The 15,705-nt window shown below is 45.5% G+C and overlaps 1 protein-coding gene across 1 annotated transcript in view; it reads left to right on the top strand.

The window, feature by feature from the left end:
* The window catches only part of TMEM255B (transmembrane protein 255B), a 68,561-nt gene extending 53,093 nt beyond the window's left edge, over positions 1–15,468 (top strand). The window contains exons 7-10 of the mRNA XM_074155988.1: positions 1,952–2,037; positions 5,017–5,176; positions 9,934–10,074; positions 15,301–15,468. Coding sequence (XP_074012089.1) covers positions 1,952–2,037; positions 5,017–5,176; positions 9,934–10,074; positions 15,301–15,468 — 555 coding nt within the window. The remainder of the gene's footprint in view (positions 1–1,951; positions 2,038–5,016; positions 5,177–9,933; positions 10,075–15,300) is intronic.
* The last annotated feature ends 237 nt before the right edge of the window (positions 15,469–15,705 follow it).

Here is a 15,705-nt window from a genome sequence, read left to right as displayed (position 1 = left end):
TGGAGAGGGGAAAATTACTTTTATTTCCTATCAGAAGTGTCCCCAAAGCCATGCATCAGAATGAACCACCTTTTTAGCAGCCCACTCCATCTTATGAAGCCCTCCGATGGGTAATGGGAAAAGGGTATTTTTAACTATGCAGGTCCTAGGCCATTTTGGCCGCATAGAGGGGGTCAAAACCAAACTCTTAAGCTCCACTCTGTGCCAAAGCACTAGGGCATCCCAATGCAGTTGTTGTCAATAGCGTGCTCCTCTTCTGCAGTAAATTGCAGCTCAGGCTGAGGACATCTGAAGCTGAATGTGACTTCAGGCCAACAAATGTGAAATTCCAATAAGTTCAGACACAACAGAACCAGGTGAAGAAACAAAGTCCTATCTCAGGGTAAGATATTCTTGTGAGAAGTGGGAGCTCCATTTCCAGATTGCAACCTAGACTGAGACTATCCTTTTATAACCTAACTTCTGTTTTGGGTTAGAGGAGCTGATTTGTATGAGACACTAACCACAGGTATAGCCTTGTCCTGGACAGCAAAGCAATCCCAAGGTATCATTTTAACTTCCTTTTAACTTTAACTTTGTCACCCAACTTCCACTGCTCAACAAAATCCTGCTAAGGACAAGTGCGGCAAGTCTGAGACCAGTTGCAAGATGAACTTTCTCTGCTGCTGAGTGTGTGTGTTTAAGGCTTTCCTCTTTGCTGGGAACAAACACGTGAGGAGTACAGCGTCAGCAACAGTGGCAGTTTTCACACTAAAAAGGATGCAGAGATCCAGAACTCAGGAGCTGAAAAACATCTGGTTTAACATCTCCCGTGGAGGCTATCCCACAGACTGACATGTTCACGGCTAAGCAGAACTGTCTGACAGAAGCTTTTCAAAAGCAGGCATGTATTCCCAAGCATGATCCTTCTACTTTTTCATTGTGAGGAATTTTCCGTTCAATAATACATTTTATTTGCATTTTGCAAACAAAATACTTCTTAGTGGTTACAGTACATTTTTTCTATCAAAATAAAAACTATAGAAAGAATGTGTTTTCTGACCTGCCAGCTTTTAAAATTTGACATTTCTCCAGGATTTCAAAGCCAAGAAGCTAAAAATCTTAGGAAAAAAGTGCCTTACATATAAAATATTTCAATTGGTCTGTAGTGCGCAATAGAAGTGATTAATGCTTACCACACTTAAGGAGTCACTAAAATGATTTCTTGTCTGGATGGAGAGTGGCTTACGTGGACCTACCTTTATTGTTTTAACATCTGTGCATCCCTGCAATTCCTGCACACACAAATAAACCTTTTCAGTTTTCTACTCAAGAGCCTACAGTAAACGGTACTTATTTGCTGGAGTGCTTTTTTGGATTTGCTGGATTTTTTTTGAGCTGTTTTGTTTGTGGGTTTGGAAATTGTTCTTCTCGTTGTTCCTAATTATTTCCTCTTCAGGAGAGTGTAACTGAAAGGAGAGAGCTCCCATTTATTGGAAGCTGTTCAGATAAATTGGCTTCTTCGCCCATTTCCCCACTGTAATGGAGTGGTATTCTTACCCACTTCAATGGCTTGCTGTGGTGTATCTCTCAAGACCCGTGGTCTCTGCATCACAGCCATAGGGATCTACATCTCACAGCTGCAAACTCTGGGTCTTAGCAAAATAGCACCAGGCAGTGCAGCAAAATGCTTGAAAACTCTTGGCAGCCCTTCCTGCAGGCCGGTGCTGGGGGCTCTGAGCTCCATAGTGGAAATGCCCCGAGACTCAGGGGCTGATGTCCTGAATGAAACTCCTGGGAGCCCAGGGATGTCCTTCTGCCCTGCAGTTGTGGATTTTGGAATCTCAGGATCTTTCTGCGCAACAGGTAATACAATCTGACACTGCAGTAGCTGCTTCTTTGTGGTCAGTAGGATGATTCACACAACAGTGAAACGCTGAGAATGAAAGTCAGTCTCTTCTTTTTTTGGCAGGTGACATGTTATAACTTAAACAGCAAGTGCCAGCTGAAAGTAAAGAGTAACACGTGCTATTGCTGTGACCTGTACAACTGTGAGAAGTAAGTACCTGTGTGCAGTCAATGGTCTCTAAGAAATCCTTGGTTGTTTGTCCCTCCTCTTAAATGATGGGGGGTGAGGGGGGTTGGGCTTAGGCCTGGAGAAGCAACACAAGGGGCTTGGGGGCTTGTGTGCTGAGCAATCCAGTTCCTCTGCAATTGAAGTCCTGATTCCAGCAGAGAAGAGGTCAGGGGTTGCGTATTAGTAGTGGCATTATTTCCGTTTCTTTTTCTTTAAATACACCCATAAGCTCTTTGCTATGTGATTGAAATTGACCACTCAGTCATAACCCTGTGAAGATTTACTGTTGATCTTGCAATGCAATTTTCTCATTAGATTTAATGAGTGACATTTTTTTTTCCTACCAAACGGAGGGAAAAAAATTTAATAGGAACATAGGTGCCCATAAGCAGAGATCATGTTGTAGGCATATGCAGAGCTCTGTTGTTAGCAACAGCCTCTGTAGGCACAGGATTCTTCTAAATTGTCGTAGGACAGATACAGAGGGTCTCGTGAGTGTTTTCTGAAGCTGTCCATTTGACTTCATCATTACCAAAGCATAAGATGTTAGAAGATAAGAGAGGAAATGTCTGGATATGCTTATGAAGATCAGCTAAAGGTTAGCACAGGGTTGCCACGCGGCAATTTAGCAGCAGTAAAAAAGGTGGTTAGGAAAACCACATCACAGCATCCTCCAAGGGTTTATAATGTGGAAGACGGATGAAATGAACTCACACAACTGACTGACCACCTGGCACATAGAGATTTCAACTGCAAGCAAAATCATGTCTTTCCACATACAAGAAACTCTGCACACCTCAGCATCATCTTACCATGCACCCTCATGCAGCCTGTGCAATCTTCTGCAGTTCCTCCACAGTCGCTCTTCTTTCTTTCCCTTTATGTGTTTCTCATCTTCCTTCTTACATATCTGTTTTGTTTTGGTTTTGTGTCCTTTTCACATGCTGGAAGCCCTGAATAACCCCAGTCCTCTGTAAGCTTTTGCTAGCATGCTGCCAGACATACATAAACATTTTAGGTGTAGGGGAATGAGGCTGGCACAATGAGGCTTCTACACAAGGCTTCTGCCTAAAAGAGTAGTTCTTGCCCAGATCCTGACACAACTAGAGAAGCAAAATTAAATTTGGGACTAGAGGGAAGTCACCTATGCATGTGTATTTCTCTTGCACGTAAGAGACACGAAATGAGTGCAGGTCTATGGAGTGGATTAAAATCCCCTACGAATGTTAGCATCTTCCTCTTGTGTAAGAAGTGTTAAATCTGGACACGATGGAGGTATACAAAACAAATTACATGGGAAAGGTAGCGTATGCACAACTTTGGTACCTTTTCTATGATAGACAAATAGTTGCAATGCAGTATGTTTACACTGAGAATGATTTCTTCCATGGTACACAGGTTGACACTGAATCAAACAGCCCAATGCATACAGAAAAGAACAAGGGTCTTAAAGGGGTGAAAGCATTCAGAGGTATCAAATAAAGTGACTGAAACTGTTGCTTAAAGCATAAGGTAACAACAAGGAGAGATCAGGTAATACCCCCCGTCACAATGGAGATCCTCAGTGCCATTTTTCTAAGACACTGGGTTTGTCTGAAACACCTGGGACTGATCATGATATATTCCACAATATAATTAAACATGTGTGCTCTGCTATTGTCAGCAATCCACACTGGACAGCAAGATCTTATGGCACTGGCATGGACAAATCCAGAGTAAAGAAGCAGTTTTACGGCTCTGTAGACTTGGGAATTCCAGTTCACAGGATGGCTAGAGAGAAGTAGGAGGAGCCGCAGTCACACAGAGTGATTTGGCGTCAGCCATGCAATAAACTGGTACACAGGCAGGATTGCAAGTCAGATTTCCTCAGCCTCATGGCAACTGAAGCTAAATAAACCTAAGTATAGGTTTATTTAGTTAAGCAGCATCTGAGCTCATGACAAGGCCCAAATGAACTCAACAGTAGCGGATCTGCAGTGCCAGAACCATGCCCCACAAGTGATTGGACATTTCCAGGAATTACTGTGTTTGGCTTGGTTCTGCTCAGAAATGTTGTGGGTTTCTCCATGCTGCTACCTTCCTCTGCAGAGCTTCCCCTAACCACCATCTCTGCTGCTGCCCCGTGTGCTGGGGATGGAGGAACAGAAGAGTGAGCACCATAAACTGAGTGCAAAAACAGACTTGGCATTTAAAAAATCTTTCCGACTCAAATAGCTGCTCTAGGAGCTCATTAGTGGGCTAGCATTAAGGCAGGTACTGGAAAGAACTGCAGGAAGCTGTGGTTTCAAATTTTGCAGTAGGATATTTCTGACTTTCAGCAAGATGTCGAGGATTGACTTCACAACATGCCCTATTTACAATAACAGAAATGTAAACAAACAAAAATTTCTGGAGAGTACAATCCATAGCGTAAAGGCACATATTTATACTGTACTGTATTGCAGCTGTTAATTTGGAACCACAGACAACATAAACAAATGTAGCCAGCTGGCAAAATCTCCCTTTCTGTGGTTGAATTAATGCTTAAGCAACTTGCCTTCCCCAGTTTCAGAGATGCCAGCAGATTTCCAGGTGAGCTGGAGGGGAAAAAAATCAGTGCTAAGTGTGCTTTAGCTGGTAGCTAAATGACAAGGGCAGCATCCATATGTCAGGACCATGCCTGTGTTCAGAGACCCTCAGCAAAAAAAAGCAAAACAACCAGTCCCTGCTGGTGCACAACACTGATCAGACAAACTAGGGCTGGTATTAGTTGGACCACTTTTTTAATGCTGGCATTAGGAGAGCCAATTTTTATCTACAGTAGAGCTTTTGCCTGTTCACCTGAGCAGTGTTTGGTGGGAGCATGGATGAAGTACTTCACCAAAGAGGAAAGTAAGCAGGAGGGGTTCAGATCCTCTAGTGCTCTGTATTATGTGCAGAACCATTCCCACAGCAGTGACGTTGTCTGCATTCCCTTTCAGTTCAGAGCAGTCTTCCAGCTACTATGAATTTCTCGGCGTCAGCAGCTGTCAGGACGTGGTTCACCTGTATAGGCTGCTGTGGTCCTCCACAGTCCTCAACATCATCGGGTTGTTTCTGGGGATTATTACGGCAGCCATTCTTGGGGCATTTAAAGACATGGTAAGGCTCACAATCTTTTGCTGTGTGTGAGGACTTCTATGCTTGTTGGTGTTACCAAGTGGGTTAAAACCAAGGAAGCATAAGTGTACGAAGGAGGCGCTTTAAACATGTTTCCTGTGTGATCTGGGAGTCTGGAGTCACATCTTGAGGCTAAGCTGTTGCCAGCTGCTCACGGCTAAGTAGGTCAAGCCTGGTCAATACATGAATGGAAAGATAAAAAACCGGTGTCTGTGTGAACAGATGCTGGCAATTCACTTAGTGGCCTCTTTTTTTTTTTTTTTTTCTTCTCATTCATCACTAAACATGTGGGCCAGCACAGAGTTCAAGGATGCGAGTTCATAGCTAACGTGTAAAACTCAAGTCCTATCTGTGACGCAGTGCCTAACAACCAACCAAGTGGCTCATTGTTTACTAGGCACTGGAGGCCATCCAGGCCCTGCTCTGACTACACAGTGTCCCTTAGCAAGCATGTCCCTTACAACATGTGTTGGGTGCTAAAAACTATGTGACAGAGCAGGGCCACATGAATTATTGGAAATTCACCTTTGTTAAGAGTTGCAAAACTTTTGCTGGAACTATTCCCCTCTTTATCTTAAGGCAAACAAGCACACTTCACACGTAAGAAATGTGCAGTTAAGCCATTCTTTTTGTGAGGGGGACTCTTAAGGGGCTGATAACAAATTGCAGCCAGCCAGTAGAGTTGTGGCTGCCTGACAGGAGAGAGTGGAAGCAGTTTTCCCAGCTTAATTCATCCCCTCCCTGTGAGAGGAGCAACGGCAGAAGGGCAGCAGAAACAACTACAGCAGGAAACAAGGGGAAGAGCAGCTACATGAGGAAGGGAAGGCAGGCATCATCTACAGTATGTCCATGGTAGAGTACTTCAGCTTTCCTTTGCTGCTGAGTATTTTCCCCTGCCTGGCAGAAGGGTGTGAGTGCAGGGCAGCTGTGGGAGTTGCTGGTGCTCCTCTGAGATGGGGAATGGTGCAGAGAGCCAGCCTGAGTCCACCTAATCTGTCTCACAAACCCAGGCTTACATGGGATTTGGTCTGATGCTGCATACCAGGGTGAGCTCCAACCCAGGTACACCTCTGTGCTGCATGGGGGCCATCGCTGCACTGATTGTGCAAGACACCAAGCCAAGGAGATGTTCCTGGGACAACTGGGGTCTCCATGACCTGACATGTTCCCCGTGCTGGGAGGCAAAGCCTGGGTCAAACTCTGGGTCCTCTGACCAGGTGACGTAAAGCTGTGCAAGGAAATGGCAGCAGCAGTGGACGTGCAGCTCCTCCCCTGGGGCTCAGCTGGAGCGAGTCTGTCAGGGCTCCGGCTAAAAACCCGATCTGAATGAGCTATTTAATGCCTCCTCTGCAGCGGGAGTGTAAAAAAACCCCTCACCATCTTAAGGGAAAGATGAGTTTGTTACCTCAGCACAGGAGCTATGCTGTGCTTGTGAAAGTGTTGCTAAAGCAGCAATCCAAAATGCAATGACTGCTCCTTGCACCGCCTGTGTTTTTTCAGGGTCCTTTTGAGTGATGTGCCAAAGCTGGTTTGCTAATCTGCTGCTTGCTTTTAGTTAGGAAAGGAATAATTCCTCGCTTGGAGGAAGACGAGGGCCAAGAAAACATTAAGCAGAAGAGAGAGAGTAAGGGGTATGGGACTGAAATAAGAAAAAAAACTCTTCAAAATGTGTGGGAGAACAATTTTCTTTCAGGATGTCACCTTCCCACAGAAATGCTCACTGGCATTTTGCAGGGAGAGCTGCAAATCCCGCTGAAACGCCTCAGGGCATTGCTCCGAGGTTGACTTCCAGAAAACACAGGGCCAGGCTGACTAGTCAAACGAAAAACATCATGTTTATCTCTGGGGAATGCTGGCAGCCAAAACATGTTACAAAGGGGAGAGTTTGCAAAATAGTGCTGTGTCCTTTAAACTCATCACATTTCCTGGACAGAAAAAAAAAAAAAAGAGAAGTGTTGTTTTGCTTGTTGCGGGTTTTCTTTCTTGTGACAAATTCCCTGCAGACCCTGGCATGCTCCCCGTGGTTTCGCTGCCTGCCAGAGGGCCGTGCTGGCTCAGTAGGAAACTTTTCCTCCTCTCCTGACCCCTGTGTTACCCATGGGGATGTCCTCTGTGATCTGTTGGGTGCTGGGGGAGCTGCAGTCCTCACGACAGTGCCCTCCTTTTCAAATCTACTGTGTGCTTGGATATAGGAGACTGGCTAGACGATTACCTTAAAGTCGCCTTTAACAATTAAGATACTATGTAAATAGAAGTGTGTACTTGGAGTATCCAAAATGGTAAAAACCCCTGATTATTTCTCACAGAAGATAGAGGTAAAGAAATGCAAGGAGAACTTCACTTGCTGGTACTAAGAGTTAATCTAGAAACTCCCTTCCCTGCCCCGGTATTCATCTGATGACTTGTAGATGTTTTCCTGACACACCTTGCCAAGGAATCTGCCTGCCCTGAGTTCAGGGTTGAATTAATCAGAAATACTGGTCCTGTGGAGGGGTTGCTGGCTTCCTTTTTTTTTATTTTTCAATTAGTCTCTTTCTTCCTCAAGGGAATCTGAACAGATTAAATACCATTCCCTTATCCCCTCTCCTCTTCCCTCACCCGGCTCTGAAATGGAAAACAAAATGAACCCCTCATTACTGAACTACTTGCCAGTGCATTCATGTCTTAGCACTCGTGCAATAGAAGGTGCAGTCTGATGTTAGAAGTAGTCATAGCTCAGAAATAAACGCTTTGGCAGGTCTGTGTCGGATCAGCGAGCTGACCTGCCTTGCTTTGCACCCGCAGAGTACAGCTCACCGTGAGCAGCAGGTGGGGGGTGGCCAGGCAGCCCCTCCAGCCACCCCCTGGCTTCCCCACCCTCCCATGGCATTGGCAGCTCTCCCTGACCAGTTTACAGCTCCTTATCTCTTGGATTTGGGTGGCATTTCAGTTTAAAAAGTCTCCACCTGTCCTTGTATTTTATATGACTAATTTAACATAGTGTCATGGCTGGAATACTTGATAGAAGCATCTAACCAGCTTCAATACCCGCAAATCATTGGTGGCTCAAGGCTGAGACCAGATAGCCTGATAATAAGGTGCTTTGATCTGTAGATTTGGGGTAGATGACTCTCCAAACCTGTCTTCTAGGACTGTTGTGCTGTTCCTCCTTAGCGATTGGAGAGCGTTGCTGCTACAGGCAGAGAGAACAGAAGAGGACTGAGAGAGGTTCCTGGGTGAAGGACAGCAGCACCCAAAGGGACCCACACCAGAGAGCTGGTGGCAGATGCAGAACAGGCATCTGCATTTCATGTTGGGCAAAACAAGCATCTCTTGCTGCATTTGCATCCATGGCCAGAAGGATCTGACTGTGCCAGGGCCTCCTTCTTCTGAGGAAGAACACACTCGAGGCCATCTCACTGGCCCCAAACCTTCTGGTCAGAGGCAAGCTCGTTACCTGCTTTGCTACTCCTGTCTGAAAAGCAGTATCTCTTTGTTTCTCCCCACCATATCCATCCAGCAAGGTGGGTAGAAAGGAGATATTCTGAGGAGGGTACCTTGAAGATGAGAAGTTTACCTTCTTCCATGAGATAGGTGCTCTGCTTTTGACTCCAGCATTTCTCTACACCAGCTCCCAGGGTGCTAAGTTTCTCCAGAGAGCTAAGGCCTAGATTTTCATGTAACCTCATGTGGTGTATCAGTGACCTAGGCCATGTTTTCCATGTACAAACACAATTAATGTACCTCTTTCTCAATCACAGAGGGATCTCACACTATCTCCAGAGGATGCAGTGGTTTATGTCTCTCACTGATAAATCTGAAAGGAAATGCCAACAAAAAAAAAAAAAATTCTGGCTGCTGCTTTCTGCATTTGTCTGGCAACCTCCATATTTTGTTATTTCAGTAAAAAGAAATGCTCTCATGTAGAGGAATCTGCTAATAAAAACAAAAGAGAGAAAAGAAACCACTGTATTTGTCTTGCTTTGCAAAGCAGAGGGACATGAAAATCTTTCACAGAGCTCTACTGTCCTTCACAAATGGTTACACAAGTCCCCTCTCACATTTAGCTTTTGCTCTTTTTTTTTTTCCTACCCCAGTTGTATTAGCTGTTTTAATATGAGCTATTACTTCTTCCTGCAAACCTCTTCTCACATTGCAGTTAAGGGACATGCCAATAAAGCCACAGGATATGAGGAAGGATTTTATGCAGTGGGAATGAGACATGCACATGGGGGGTGGTATTGGACAGCCAGCAGCAAACTCCATCTCACAAGTGAGAGAGAGCTGTGAAGGAAGAGTAAGTGGTCTGGAAAGGGAGATCTTTGTAGATCTGTGTAGGAAAGCAGAGAGAAGAGACATGAGGGCATCAGGTAGTTGCTATTGGAAAGAGTCTGCAGCAAATTGTGAAGGACTGGGTGTTTGGTGCTGGAGTGAGTAAGAAGAGGCAGTCAGAGCTGTGTGCTGTGCTCTTCAGGGTGTCTCGGGTCTGGAGTCCTGCCAGTGCTTCTGTAACTGGTGCTAGGGAAGCACCAGCAGTCTTTTTCCAAGGGAAAGCAATTAAAATAGCTGTGTATGTCTGGTGAGAAAATTCATTCCAGATACACCCTCTCATTCTGTCTGCTCCTTGTTTTTTTGTAGTACCGGTACTGTGTTGGAAAACAGAAACTTGTTAAATTGCCTAGCTGCTTGTGTTAGGACCAGTTCCTGCTCCAGCCCCCTCTGCGCTGTGCTGATTTATTGTTGTCTTCTGTGCTCAACAGGTACCTCTGTCCCAAATTGCTTTCAGTGCTGCACCTCCTCCTCAGATCCTGTACAACCCTGCCCAGCAGATCCTGACGTACGCTGGCTTCTGTCCTTCCGCAGCAATTTCTACATATCCATCCTACCCGTTACCTCTTCAGGTACAGTACAAAATGGTATCCTTCTTACTCCATCAGAAAAGCAAAAGCTGCTACTCAGTACAAACTCTGCAGTGGTAGATCTTGGGTCCTGGGGCTTTGAAACGAGGCAAGGAAGTTGGATCTCAACACACAGATGTGTCTCGGGGATGACTTAGTCTGGGCCTGGTTCTCAGGTCTCTTCTCAGATCTCAGGCTTTCTCTGGTTGTCCTTTGGACTCTTGTCTGCTGACCAGGAATCCCAATGTGGGATCAGAGCTGCGCTACAGTAGTCGTGAAGGTGAACACAGCCACCATATTGGGCAAGATAAAGCAGCAGCAGAGGCATTGGGGAAGCCAAAGGAAGTATCTGATACACACAGGATTTGGCAGAAAAGTTTACACATCTTAGCCCACCTTACTCTTAATATGGAAATAAGTAGATTAGGACTCATCAGATGGAAAGGAGACAGGAAAGGGGAGGAAATAAGAGGTCTGTGAAACTGAGTGATATGGAAAGGATTGTGGGTGGCTATTAGCGATAACTTCTAATCACACAAAGTTTTGGTTGCCCCAGTAAAGCTATTAGGTGGCAAGATAAGCCAGAAATAGGAAGTGTTTTTACAGACCAGAGAAGATTCAAGTGCCACAGGGTATTGTGGAAGAGTATAAATGAGGGGTTAGGAACACCAGCTGCTCTTAAATACAGGGATTCAGGTGTCACTTGCAGCCCTGCAAGTCCCCAGATGGCTGCCTGCCACAAGAACCAACGGAGGCTTATCAGAAGATGAAGGTTTTTCTTCGAGCTTCCTATAAGCATCTGGTACAGGCCACCGCTGGAGGACAGGTACAGAGCTGCTATGGCAGTTGGCGGAGGTTTGTGAGCCATACTGACCCGAGACAGCTGGCCTGAAGGCAGGAGGGGAAGCTGCCGGAGATGCAGCTTTCTCCCCTTGCGGGAGGGATACAACATGAGCTGAGTCAACACTGCTTTGCTTCCTTCAGAAGGATGAGGTGCCAGTCGTGCTCCAAGCCTGTGCTGCCTCCAGCCTAGAGCTGGCCTGGAAAAGGCAGGGAGTGGTGCTGAGGATGGTGTTTGCTTTTTTTTTTGCCCCAGAATGAGGTGAAGAATGTAGGGTGAGCTGGTAAATAACTGAATGTACGGAGACCCTGGAGCAATCATAGGAATTTTTAGATTTTTGAAAGCACAGTAAGACTATTTTGTTCTGTCCAATGGCTTGTTATACTTTGGCTGTGTAGTGCTAGACCAGTGGGTACCACAAGTTTTGCGATACTTCTTCACTGAAAACACTGCAAGTTTAGCATGAACTAACTGTGGACCAGCTCCCCACAGCCTCTTGGACTACATCTGTTCAGGGCCAATAAGCTACCAGGCACAAGTACTAGGACATGATGATCATCCAGACCAGTGAATTGTTAGCATGCTCCTGGTAAGGGTTTGGCCCAGACCACCTAACAGTCTCCCAAAAACACCCAGTAAGGGGTGAGGAGACGGCAAGAACAGTGGACCATTCCTGGTAGGTAGTGTGCATACAGTCACACTAGTTTGGTGGTACGAGTTCAGCTGTAGGGTTGTGATATGCGCTGTGTCAGTTGGCTTCACAGTCAGAGAACAGTCCTTGGCACGTCTTACTTATTAACATAAATGGGGCCAGGCGCTTTGGAGACCACGGGTTGAGAGGAAAAAAAGAGCACACTCGGAGATCTTTTTTTGTTTGCTTTCAGCTGAAAAGCTGTGCTGTTCTGCAGAGTTCAGTTAGCACGTAGCCAAGAATAGAGAGAAGGGGATAAAAACAGACGAAAGAAAGCAATTAAGCTGAAAAGATGCATGTAAGTAATCATGAGGATCAATTATAACTGTTCAGTCCTATGTCCACTGAGAAACAGAAATACATCATATTGACCCCAAAATCTTAACTGCATTCCAAAATAAACACAACTTTTCCTAGATTTCTACTAAGTGTGTTCGTTTGTCTTCTCACCCCTTCATAACATTCAGAGGTAGACAGCACCAGCTGTCCCCAAGCCATGAAAGGTTAGCAAGAAGCACTGGGCTCCACAAGGGAAAGCGCTTAATCCTTTTCCTGGAAAAAAATATTTAAAAAAAGCAAGCTGCCTTCCTGCATGTATGAACTCATTATGTTGTAGTTTGGAGAGTATTAATTTCTGCATTGGTATATGAGTTAAAAAAATCATAATAAACTCACTCAAAGCTACGAAAGGTGAATGTTAGAAGCAGGCCTGATTAGGAACAGCCAGAAGCTTAACCGGCATCCACATCCATTACTTGAGTGCTGCAGGCTGAAGCCAAGGGGCTAGAGGTAGGTTTTTGTGGCCCATCTGAGTGCTCCAAGCAGTGCCCAGCTGCCTTCACAAGCTCTGCTCAGCTGGTCCTGGTCCTTAAGGCAACTACAGGCCCTGAGGCTGGGATTCATTTGGCTGTCCACAGGGGCTGTTGGTGTGTAGCGATCTAGTGCTGCCTGATAATGGGATCAGGTAGCCACTTGGCCCCTGCTGCCACTCCGGGAGGGTCCAGGTCCTGTAGTCCCTATGACACATCTTTCTGGATGTCTTTGATGTCCCATGGCATCCCAAAAGGGCTAGACTCTTAGAAGCGGGCAGCTGAATTGAGTTCTCGCTGTCTACAGTGTAGGAGGTTCCACTTGAGCTGGTCTACCCTTCAGAGTCCACAGAGAGAGCGAGGCATTTCTCACATGTTGATTACCTCAGGCTAAAGATGTATGATGTGAGTGATATGAATGCACCCTTTCCACTGACTAGGGGTGGGATTCAATTGCTACATGTCACTGCGCTGTGTGCTTATATGTCTATGTTCTTGAGCCTTCAACTGGGACATCAAAATTTGAGGCTGAACCCTGTATCCTAGGGGTGCAGTTCAGTTGCATCTGAGGTGGCCTAATGTTCAGAAGACATCCATACAGGGCTGGCTGATGTGAGCTAAGGTCTATGTGAGACTCGCACATATTTCTGGAGCAGCTGGCCGAGGGTGCCCTTGGGCATCTCAAAAGGCATAACTTTTTTGCTTACACATCCACCAAGATCCACATAAGGGCCCCAAGACACAACTCTCTTCTCAGTGTTCCCTTTGGCTCGCCGAAGCTTTAGCTAAACACTGTTCCTAAGCCCCTGCTTTTCACGTTGCCCTGCGCTTGCCCTCAGCTGGGGCAGGGTCACACACGTGCTGGTTCAGTACAATAAAAGGAGCAAAACCTTCTTCAGCTAAGAGTTAGGGAGAAAAAAAAAAAGTGAATTGATGCCAATTAATGAAGTAAACTTAGCAATCAATCACCAACTAATAACTCTTGTTTGAACTCTCACCTCAGCCAGAGGAAATCCACACCTTAGTTCCTTCTCCTAGGAACATATCCCACCTTGGGTTAGTGGCACGCAACACACCTAGCCTAAGCACTGCCCTGGCTTGCATGGACTGAAGCTCCATTAGCTCAAAGGCTATGAACCTGAGTTCACCTGTGGCTCCCACCATTGAACAGATTAATTCCTAGTCCTCTGCTGAATCTGGTATTTCACTGAATCACTGCTTGCTGGAGGGGCAAACAAAGTCTTAAAAAAAATCACAACCTGAGCTGGTGGTAAATGCTCCTCAGTTCACCTCATGCTTCCAAATCCACAAGCAGAAATCAGCCAAATGGAAAAAAGAAAGGGTGATTACAGGAATGCATTTTGACAAGGATGTAACCGGCATTTCTTTTGTTTACTGTGGCATGTGCTAACAAAATCATTCATCCCTTACTGGTACAGTTCAGTCACAACTAGTGTTGGTAACAAGCCTGCCAACTGGTCAGGTAAATGATTAGCTGTGCAGTGACTGGTGGTGATGACAGCAGTAAGGGTTGTGCCAGTCATTCCTGCCAGAGGAGAACTCATTACAAAAGCAATTCCAAGCAGACAGATGGAGACAGTGGCTACAGTTTGAGGGGAGAGGGAAGCAACAACTCCAAAATAAATAAAAAATCCCAAACTACCCCAAACCCCAACAACTACATTTGGAGCTGATCTAGCTAGCAGGTCTGTCAATATGCCTGGAGAGTTAAAGGGCATAATCAACCTTCCTGCCAGGACACACCCATTCTTACTCACTAAGTCACCCTGTGGTACAAATGCAGGACAACATTCTCCTTGCCATGGGGGTTTGACCCACGGCAGCAGCCCCTGCTGGCCTGGAGCTCCATGGAGAAGCCAGGCACCACGGCATGGGATCTGCCAGCCCTGGGCAGCTCTGAGATGACATTGTCCAAGTGCCAGCCCTGGGCAGACTTCTAGATGGTAACTATTATTTTTTTAGCAGCAGAGAACAGCATTTACTTGCCCAGATTTTTCATTTCCCTTGAAAAAGACCCATGATTACTATTTTTTGTTGTTGTTTTGTTTTTTTCAATTCCAGGCACTTTAGGCCTGAACCTGAGGGAAGCTGAGCATAACTGTTCCGCTGAAGCCCATGGATTGGCATGTGCTGGCATATGAGGGGAGGAGTGAAATCCTGACCCTCTTGGGTCAAATCAATGACAAAACTTGGTTTAAAGCAGTGGCAGGATTTTAATTAATTAATATCTAGAATATTAGTCTCTACATGCATTCCTTTGTTTTAACAAACTGTGTTTGTTCCTGAACATGGGCTGCTTCCTAAGCTCTATCAATTTCTCATGCCCCTTTCACCCAAAGCCCCATTATAGCTGAGACAGCCAAAGTGAAAGACCTACAGGGAGACACATGCTTACCTGTAAAATTTTCTCTTAAGAGGAGTCTGCATTTGGCACAGGGATAAGACCTTGCATGTATGCGTGTATTATAACTGAGAGTAATTACAACTGAGATAATTTATATTTCATGGTGATGCCTGGAAATGAGCAGCTACACGTAACCTAATCAGCCTGTTGGGTACAGTGCCTCACCCAGGAAGCTGGAGCATCTTTTCCTGCAGAAATTCCTGTTCCGCTCTATTGCCTAGCTGTATGCGCAATGTCTGTTAAAAATGACTTAGGTTACAAATGGAAACCGTCTTGTTTCACTAGACACCATCATTGCTATACTTAAGCAGGTGCTTTAAAATTGAGTGTTGTACTGCAATGCATGAGAAATTTAATCATGGGGTTTATTATATAACACTTATATGATAAACACTTCACGCAGAGCTGCAAATGTGGTTGTAATCCTTTACTGAAGAAAGTATTTTTCTTTGTCTATATACAGCCTGCCAGCAATTTCCCAGGAACATCATCTACTGACATTTCTTTATCAGAAGAAACTCAGCCTCCGTCTCAGTCCAGCTCCAGCTATGGTCTTCCCCCCAATGCTCCAGCCCTCTATACTCCGACTTACTTCTTGCCTGGAGAAAAGCCTCCACCATATGCACCATAGAACAAAGAATTTTAGGTAGCTCATAGGCTTTTATTTTGTTTTTAAGAAACCTCTGGAAACTGTGCTGCGCAGGCACTAGACCTCCCAGGAACCCACCACAGAATGTGTCACGGCCACTCTGCTTTTACCCGCATCTCACTGTGAGCGGAGCAGAACCCTGGAAACCTAAGGGCAGAGACATCACCAGTGGGGTGACCAGTTGCCACCCAGTTTGCCTGCAGTCAAATGCAGTGTTGC

The sequence above is a fragment of the Numenius arquata genome, chromosome 1 (genome assembly GCF_964106895.1).
Source record: "Numenius arquata chromosome 1, bNumArq3.hap1.1, whole genome shotgun sequence".
NCBI classification, from domain to species: domain Eukaryota; kingdom Metazoa; phylum Chordata; class Aves; order Charadriiformes; family Scolopacidae; genus Numenius; species Numenius arquata.
This window is presented reverse-complemented; position numbering and strand designations above follow the sequence as displayed.